This window comes from Microtus oregoni, unplaced genomic scaffold (assembly GCF_018167655.1).
Source record: "Microtus oregoni isolate MIOR12 unplaced genomic scaffold, Mior012 000006F_ref0000085, whole genome shotgun sequence".
Taxonomy (NCBI): domain Eukaryota; kingdom Metazoa; phylum Chordata; class Mammalia; order Rodentia; family Cricetidae; genus Microtus; species Microtus oregoni.
Genome location: NW_024543065.1, coordinates 4,748,228 through 4,757,850, shown reverse-complemented (window position 1 = coordinate 4,757,850; position 9,623 = coordinate 4,748,228). Strand labels below are relative to the sequence as shown.

At 46.5% G+C, this 9,623-nt stretch overlaps 1 protein-coding gene across 1 annotated transcript; it reads left to right on the top strand.

Moving 5' to 3' along the window:
- Window positions 1–2,860: 2,860 nt before the first annotated feature.
- On the top strand, window positions 2,861–5,723 carry Tcf21 (transcription factor 21). Its single transcript, XM_041654193.1, has 2 exons — window positions 2,861–3,547; window positions 5,183–5,723. The coding sequence occupies exons 1-2, from the start codon at window positions 3,098–3,100 to the stop codon at window positions 5,270–5,272; spliced, it is 540 nt and encodes a 179-aa protein (XP_041510127.1). The 5' UTR covers window positions 2,861–3,097; the 3' UTR covers window positions 5,273–5,723.
- Window positions 5,724–9,623: the final 3,900 nt, after the last annotated feature.

Below are 9,623 nucleotides of genomic sequence, written 5' to 3'. Positions count from 1 at the left end.
TTACAAGTGTGCGATAAATTGGCCAGATGCCGCAGGGACATGAGCAGTGATTTAGAAGTAAGGTAAGGATGGCCCTATCGCCTATGTTTAAAGTCTTCTGTTTACTGCAGGGAAATGGCCACATTCAAAGCAATCCTCTGGCTGTAGTAAGGGTTAATTAGCTTCCCAAAGTGCTTTTCTTCTCACAGAATATAGTTTATATTTGGGGTGGGGGGGATTTGGCAGAGCTTAAGTTACAGCCTAACCGATTTGTTCAGTGGAATCCAACACTCAGTCACTTTTCTCCACCCATTTAGCCCTTAATGTTTATTAGCAGAGATAGATACACAATTCAAGAGGAAAAAAAAAGTATTATTAATTTCCTTTCTTCAGAATTTGGCACCAAGATACCTAAAGGGTAGCCTTCTTCTCATCTCATCCCCAAACTGATGTCCATTTCTTGCAAAAATTCAGAAATATCTCAAACCTCATTACCAATCCTCCAGTCCGTCCTTACCAGCCTGAATATATCACGGAGAGATAAATAGCCAGGAGACTTAATTATTGCTTACATTGCTATAAAGGAAAATTAATTGCAGTCATAAAAACTATGTTATGATATAATGACTAGCTATGCTCCGTTCTAGAAACTGCTATTTTTAAGTTTCCAACACAGGGCGGGGTAGTGGGGAGCAGCAGTCCTCAGAGGAATGTGTTTCTGTGGTTGATACTCTTGCCCAAAAAGAAAAGGAAAGGACAAATGGGGTGGGGCCCCAAGAATGAAAATAAAAATTTCTACAGTTTAGCAATCTGGTAATAAGGCATTGTCAATATTCTTAATCATCACCTCGTTCTATAAGGCAAATAAAAACTTGTGGCTATTTTGCAGTCATCTCAGTTGATACACACACACACACACACACACACACCCCACAAAGTGTTGGCCCATTCTCATATAGCTCCTAATTCTTAAAGTTAGCAGCTTTCCTATCTTACTGAAACAGAGAAAAGGGAGCACTGGGCAAATCAAAGAAGGTTATTTTGAAAATCAGCAAGGAACCTTCTAGCAAGCTTGCTGGGTGTTCCTCTTAAACTCGTCTGTGTTGTGGCACTCGCTCATTTGTGCATGAAGACAAAGGCAACTTCAACTTGATATTTCTGTCATCTCTGCAGTGGGAAGAGTCCTTTCCTCGTTTATAACATCAATCACTCTTGCAATAAATCTTAGGAGTGGATATGGTCATTTAAATCTCCACCTGCACAAACAACAGAAAATAAGAGCTCATAAATCTCTATACTGGTGATTAACAAATTTTGGATCCTCAGGAAAGATATTATGAGGGGGGGAGAGGGTTTACTAATTCATTAATAAAGACTGATTTGCTGACAATCTGTTTAGTTTACAGCATAGGGGGAAAGCAAACAAATCTCTGCTAACAAAACAAAGCTTTAGAGGTTGGTGAATTCCCATCTGAGCCTGGATTAGAGAGGCAGATCTGAGCGGAACAGAGTCAGATGCTGAGAGCTCCTCTAGTGTCTCTCCTGTCCTTCCTCTCAGTGTCCCATTTGTAAGACCAGGGTGGGGGTGGCGGGAGAGAGCCATCTCATCTCCCTGGATCCTTAGCACCTATTTTATTCCATCCTTAGGTTCTGCTTCCCTTGGCTTCTCTTCTTACCCACCCCCCCACCCCCCAGAAAATCATCTCATTCCTGGAGAAAGATGGTCCCAGGTGGAGTTAAGGCTGGACGCTGGTCTTTTCCGAAAGTCATGTCCCAGCTTGCGTCTTCTTAAGCCAGCTTTCCATGGGGAAACCTGGTAGCCAAGAGCAATGGAGAAGAAGAGAAAGGCAGCGGTCTGAGCAGGAAATCTGCAGTTTTTATGAAAGGTGTCAGGCAAAGAGATGTCCGGGAGTGACTGACTCTTTAAGACCCTGTGGAATGAATGTCTGGCAAGAATTTGCACAAAAGTTTTTATCCCACTAGGAAAAGATTCTCAGCTAGCAAAATATGCTCCACAAAATCGTATGATCTCTCTCATTCTCTCCTCATCCCCAGCCAGCACTGTGTGTGTGTGTGTGTGTGTGTGTGTACGTGTGCATGTCAAATGTGTTCCTATACACTAGCAGTTCCCCAGTACCTTCAAATTAACAGTTTATTAATGGCGGGTTTTTTTTTCTTCGTTTCTCTTCCTCTCCAGTACCACAAAGATTCCGCTAAAGGCTTTTTTTCCCAATTTACCTCAGGTAAAACTGAAACAGTAAAGTGCATCTGAGAAAAAAAATATCGGCTCCGTGATCTGCATTTGCTTTTCGAAAATTTGGATCGGTGGACACGACCGAGGTAAAATAAGTCTCTCTTCATCGTGACTGGTAGGGCTTTGGGACTGCTGATATCACCCAGTACATGGGAATGCAGTCTTCGTAAGACCCTGTGGTCTTATGGGGTCTTAGCCAGGGCCAGCTGGATTTTAATTGGCATTTTGATGGAGGAGGATTGCCTGCGAGATGCTTTAGGGGGAAGGCCCACTAAGAGCAAAGGACCTGGCCATCTTTCTGAGATTCTCAGTAACAATCAGTTGAGATTCCCTTAGAGAAGGGGGGGGGGGGGGCTAGGAGGTGAGCAGGGGCAAGCTGAGTAGCGCTAATATCCCCTTCCCTCGGACCAGGATGGAAGAAAGAAACTGGTACATGCACATTGCAATGAATTGCTGGAAACCCGGGTCTGTGCCTCAGAGTCTCCTGTGCTTCTGAAAGGGGTCTAGGAAGTCTGTAGGGCCTACCAGGCCCCTCCCCTGGGCTGCATGGATCCGCCTCTCTATTCCCTAGATAAATTCCTAGTGTTCACCAAATTCCTCGGCACTCTCTCTCTCTCTCCATTAAGGCCGGGACTCCAAGGGTGGGGAAATAGAGCGCTGGTTTCCCTGTCGCAGGTTCCCTCGTGGTCGCTTCCACAATTCAGCCAGGGGAAGCTCTGAGACTGGGCTGCCAGATCTCAACTCGAACCCCAATACACGAAGTGGCAGCTCCATTCTTTAAAGGCCCTTTAAAATCTCTCTCTCTCTCTCTCTCTCTCTCTCTCTCTCTCTCCCTCCCTCCCTCCTTCCCCACCCCCTCTAAACATGTCCACTGGCTCCCTCAGTGATGTAGAAGACCTTCAAGAAGTGGAGATGCTGGAATGCGACTCCCTGAAAGTGGACTCCAACAAGGAGTTTGTGACTTCCAACGAGAGCACCGAGGAGGGCTCCAACTGTGAGAACGGGTCCCCACAGAAGGGTCGCGGTGGCCTGGGCAAGAGGAGGAAGGCGCCCACCAAGAAGAGCCCACTGAGTGGGGTCAGCCAGGAGGGGAAGCAGGTCCAGCGCAACGCAGCCAATGCGCGCGAGCGGGCCCGCATGCGGGTGCTGAGCAAGGCCTTCTCCAGACTCAAGACCACCCTGCCCTGGGTGCCCCCGGACACCAAGCTCTCCAAGCTGGACACACTCAGGTTGGCGTCCAGCTACATCGCGCACTTGAGGCAGATCCTGGCCAACGACAAGTACGAGAACGGTTACATTCACCCAGTCAACCTGGTGAGTTCTCCCTCGCTGCTCGCTGGGCCTGGGAAAGCGGTCGTTTCCCTGACACCTTGGTCACTGCTGGCCTACCACGTCCGGGGACTTTCGCGCGGGCTCCACGCAGCTCCCTGGCTTTCTGCACTGAGTCCTGAGATCCCGTGAGTGATTTGTGCAAGGGTTTGACATGGCACCCCATTAAGGGATTTCCGAGGGTATTCAGCTGGCAAAAATGAAGGATCCCCGAGTAGGGTGCCAGCGCCATTTCCGCTGTTGTGAAACTGACAAGATGCTGGCCACCCATAAGACGTCTGACTATATCTTTTTTAGCTAGGAGCAAAACTTAAGCTCCCCTTCTGATTCTTGTAAACATCCAACTCCGTTCTGTCCCCGAGTATATTTAGAACTATTAAATACAGACATATTTATGTCCCTCCACCTCCATAACTGTCCATGCAAATCCCTAGGCTACTTAAATATTCTGTGCTTGTCTAAGTAGATTACCATTTTTAAACCCCAGAAATTCCAGCTACTGTCAACATAATCAGTAAATCCGCACAGGTCTTTGAGTACTTAAGAGTATTTCAGTCATAGGTCCGATCAGTCACAATGAAGAGCGCCTTGGCTTTTCCTCAATAATTCGTTGGACGTGAGTTGACCCTAATTTTTGAAAAGCAAATGCTGATTACTGAACCAATTCTCTCAGAGGCTTTTTACTGTTTAGGATTTTTTTTAACTTCCTCTTCGTTTGATTTCATTTTCAAACGTGCAGGCTTTTGGGGGGGGGGGGAAGCCACCTTACTAAGGACTTTGTTTACATATGATAAGGTTGAGATATCCCTCTGGCGGGCACTCACAGAAAGGGTTGAGTCGTCTCCTTCAGCTGCTCTCAGGAATTGGGGGAGGGGATGCTAAAACACATTTTGCCAGGAAAAATATTTTCCCTCCAAATAAAAGTTTATTTTTTTAGGATGTTGAGTAGCCTTTTTTACAGCCTAAAACTAGAATGAGATTATCGATCAGAACATTTGTAATTGCTGCTAATTTCACCTTTAAGTATCAAAAAACAAAGAAAACTTATTTTTTTTTATTATATAACAACCCAAAGAAAGGAAGAAAAAAGGAAAGAGGCGAACTTTGCTTTCTCCGTAATAGAGGGATCTTAGTTAAAATGCCACTATGTCTTTTATTAGCGCACACACCCTTCCTGGGATACTGACTGACTTCAAGTTGTAGTCATAGGTAGAATTGGATTGGGAGAGAAACGGGAGTCAATAAAAGCGAGAAGGCCTGGATGCTGGACCAGTGTCTCAGAGGACCCTTAGCTGCAGACGGTAGTTGGGATAGCCATCCTACCCACCGGCCGTGCTCAGATCCCTAGAGTATCTTCCTTGAGGCTGTGGCTGGGCTTCCTATAAGGGTTTCACTTAAAAACCAGAATGAGACCTCTTTCGCCATACTTCTAAAAGTCCACCGCCGCCGCCACCTGAAGCTGTTTGCTTTATCCTGCCAGGCATTAACACACCTAGTAAACCGCAGACCTCCGGTGCTCACAGCCCTCTTGCAGGCGCCCCTCCGGTAACTAGGGCTCGGGGCTGACCCCTCCCCCCTGTCCAAGAGTTCTTACCTCCTCCGCCCTCTTCTCCCTTGCAGACGTGGCCCTTTATGGTGGCCGGCAAGCCTGAGAGTGACTTAAAGGAAGTGGTGACCGCGAGCCGTTTGTGTGGAACAACCGCGTCCTGACCTTGGAGGTGCGAGTCTGGGAACCTTGCGCTCCAGGGGCAGTGGGCCAGCGAGGGCAACGACCCCTGCCCTCCCCTCCCTGTCTCTGCTGCAGCCTTGCAGCGCTCCTCTCCCCATCCCACCCCGCGCGAACACTTAACAGCGACGAGGAGATTCGTTTCCAAACCAAAGGAGACCAACTGTACTTACAGATTCCCATCTATTTAACTTTATTAACGTCTGCCATGAATGACTGCGAGCCTGGCTGGTCCAAGTGCAATATGTAATTATATATTATATATAAATAGATAATAAGAGCCTATCAATGTGTATCTTTTGTACAATATGTTGTAAAGTGTAGATCATAGAATAGCTGACTTTGACAGTCACATTTATAAAGTAAGTCACTCAAAGAAATATATTTTTTTCAAACAAGTTTTGCTACTTTCAAAAATAAATCTTTCTTTATATTGCTAAAGAGCCTAGGCATTGGTGTGATTTCTTTTTAAAAACTTTGTGAAGAACAGTGGAAAGAATGGAGATGTTTAATGATAAAAAATAGTTCTCTTAACATTTAATCCAAACTTGTAGTAAAAAATTAACTCCGATTCCCACTAGGAAAAGAGACGTCGTGTTTCCTACCGAAAACCTTTGAAGAGTTGTTGCCCGTTACTTTAAGCCCACGAAAAACACTATAACTGTAAATAGTAAGTAAACAGAATTACAGTCATCCGGTCACACAGACCCGAGGACAACAAAGAACAGAAAACCCAATTCTCCACTATTTTACAGTATAGCTGTTCAGAAGAGCAGGAAAATAAACTGCGAAAATTTGATAACTTTCCGTGGGCAACAGTGGTTTTAAAAAATACCTGCTTGCAAATCAGTGAAGAGGGATTGGAGCTACATGTGAATTCCAAATGCAGAAGATAATTGTGCTTGTTTCTTCCTGATAATTCATTAATTGCAACACTAAATGTGCAAGCCCGCTTTTCAGGTGCGGTTATTACCCTTTGCGTTCAGCTCTAGACTTCCGGCCAGGGCGCCCGGATCTTAACTTAAACATCTTCCAGGCTGAGGAACAGCCCATTGGGGAAGATTAGGTTGAGATAAACACAGAGGCGAGGCCGAGGAGCCTGGGACCCTGCTGCCTCTACCCTAGAGCAGCCCGCCGCGGCGATGCGCCAGATGCCACCGCGGCTGTTTAATGTTCGGGGTTATGACCGCAGTGTTTACAAGACGCCCTCGGTTATTTATACTGTTATCCCTCGCAGAGGCCTTGAAACTTCCGTTTCGCTTGCTCTTTCTTTTCGACAACCCCCCCACCCCCCAACACGCCCGCTTCTCTTTTTCTAACTGGATTTGATAGGTTTGGTACCTGGCGTTAGGATAACTTCCTCTTCTGCGCTGACACCTTCAGTCAACCCCAAAGGCCACGTGGGGCGGAGCAGTCAGGGAAACCTCTCCCCACTCCGGCTTGTCCCTCCAGGGAAGCCACCGGGCCACCAAAGCAAAAGTCCATCCACTTCTGTTGACTCTTCCCCACGTCGCTTTCACACTTGCCATGGAGGGTATTTCAAGGTGTCAGGAGACTCCTCTAAACCATCCCATCTTGATTTTCAAGAGCTCAGTTCGAACTCTAGGCGTTGACACCTGCTCATATTCACCTAGGCCTTCACTTCCAACCTCAGAAAGGAGAGACAGGGTCCTCGCCAGGACTGATTCAGAGATTCCGAGGGAAGGAAGGTTGGTGTCGCCAACATGATGCACTTAGACGTACCCTTAGCCCGGCAAGCATTCCCAAGTTTCTAATCACGTTTTTGTTTTACAAACCAAGTAAATTCTTGACATTCTGAGTACGTTGCACTGTCGACTTCTCAGAACCCTAGTTTCTTTCCTTTTCTATTACAAACTCACACGTTTTTAAAGCCTTTGTTCCTCCTATTTATAATCTGAAGCCTTGACTTGAGAAAGGTTATGAGAAACCAAAGTCCTGGTCCCACCCGGGGCAGTTTCTTCACAGGGCCAAATTCTGTCTTCTCTTCCTTGCAAGTAAAAAATGATGATAATGCTAGTAATAATTGGATTTGTATTCTCCTCAGTCACTGCCCAAGCTTTTATTACAGCTAAATGAAATTCTAATACATGTGGCCTCTTTGTGAAAGACAGGACCTAGCAAATAAATATCCAATACTTGTATGAGTAGGCAGGTGGCTATCTATCGTACATCTAAACTAAAAGTGTTTGAGGCAGGAAGCTCAAATGGTGTGTTTTAATTGCAGAGACTGAACCGTGTCTCTCCACAGCACTGACCTCCCCACGTTACTGTTCCACCTCTTGCCCGAGTTCTCGAAATTTGTCTAAAACTGTCTATCAAGGTGACTCCCACAAAATCCAGAAAATTTCATTGAGCAAAGACAGAGCTCAAGATGATGCTAACTAACATCGGGTGATGGGGCCAAACTCTCCTATCGAGGGGCTCAGCTGAGCTCTAGGTCTGGACATAGTTGTGTCCCCAGAATTAGAGGCTGGATGGATAAGTGCAAATTCAGAGTTTGGAGAGCGAATAACTGAGTTTGGGCTTCAAAAAACTCCCTGGGAGTGAGTGTTGTGAGTGTTCTCTCTCTCTCTCTCTCTCTCTCTCTCTCTCTCTCTCTCTCTCTCTTTCTCTATTTTCCACTCGCAGCCTAAACACCTCTCTGCCACTAGCATGTTCAACTTCCCTATTCCTTTTGTTCTCACATCTTCCCCTAAGTCTGCAATTCTCTGACTACCTGGTACTCAGCCTGTGCCACAATTTATATGTAGTTGCAAATCAGGAATAGTGGACACCTTTGCCTCAAGCCAGAAGAGTCCAGAGTGAGGGATGGGGAGTGTCATGTGACATTTAAGCTATAAAAAGGATCTTGGGGAAAGCGCTTTCAGATGGACCAGGCAAATGACCAAATTACTGTAGCCACCTGGAAGGAAATGAAGTGCTTCAAACAGTTCTCAGACTCAGATTCCTAATGCAGCAGCAAACGACACTCACTCTCCCTCGCTCCTACTCCCTCCCTCCCTCTCTCCCGTCCTCCCTCTCTCTGTCAATGTTTGTAAGACTGACAATTTTTATAAGCGAATCAGTGTACTTTTAGCAGGTGTGCCCACAGTCGAATCAAAGACTTACTCCGAATAGCAATAATAAACAGAGTTCTAGTATTCACGGGTTATGTATCTCTAATCCTTAGTGAACACTTCCCAGGCGCCCTTTAAGCCTGTGCTGCTTCTGCGTGTCTCCAGGATAGACTGATTCAGGAGGTCTCAGGTAGGAGGTCCTAGAATTGGTGCCTTTCTGTAGTTTCTGTGCCGTGCTTCTGTTGGTGGTCTGGGGACACTTTGAGAACCAGGATTCCAGGTGTACAATTAGGGAAGCAAAGAAGCATCAAAGCAGAGCAAGTGGTGTATGTGTCTTGGCAAGTATGTTTAGCAGACAAACACTTGAATCCTGCCTCTAAGTTTTTCCCACATCTTTTCTCACCATGCTTTCTCCCACCAAGGATTTCCAGGAATTTCTCATTAGTGTCTGACACAAACTGAGTGACTAATAATGAATATGATAAAGAGAATCAATCAGTTCTGAGCTCTAGCTTGGTTCGATTTTCTATTCATGCTACAGTAACATGAACCTAACTGCCAGTCTAGAAATCAAGTCGCACATCCTCAGGAAATATGAGATCGGTTCTGTCCTAAGGATGTGGCCCGACCGCGTAAGGGGCTCATCTTGAGCTCTAGAAAATAAATTCCAGCTATTAGCCGATGAATTAATTGAAGACCTGGGTGGAGTAGAGACCAGGGTACTGCTGGACTCCTTAGACCCCTAAGGAAGAAAGAACTCTGGGCAACGTGGGCTCACACCTCCTGCAAGAGATTCCCTCCGCTTCATTCCTGATCAGCAGATTTCTGCCTCGCTCGGGTGGGAAGGGCTTGCTCCAGTTCAGCGCTCTGTGCTTCAGAAAGTGGGAAAGTGGTAGACGCCAGGGAAGAGGGTGAGCTTGGGGTGAGCGCTTCGGTGAGGTGGGAGGGAGGAGGAGGGAAAGATCACCCCGGTTTTTATGGTCTGGAAGAGGATTTTATTGAAGATGAAAAGGATTTTATGGAAAGAGGCTTGGGTTCCCAGCCTGAAAGCCTACAGTCATCTCGGTCCCTTTCGGGGTGCGGTCCTGGAACAGCTGCTGCATGTCCAGTTGCAGACACACTCCAAGCAGAGACTCAGGTTCAGGGAAGGTTCTAGGTCACTGTGGCACAGAGGGACACGCGGGAGCTGAGCGCGGCTGGCCAGCAGAGCATCTTTTCTCAGCTTAGCACCCGTTCTTTCGGATTCTAGCTCTGCCTG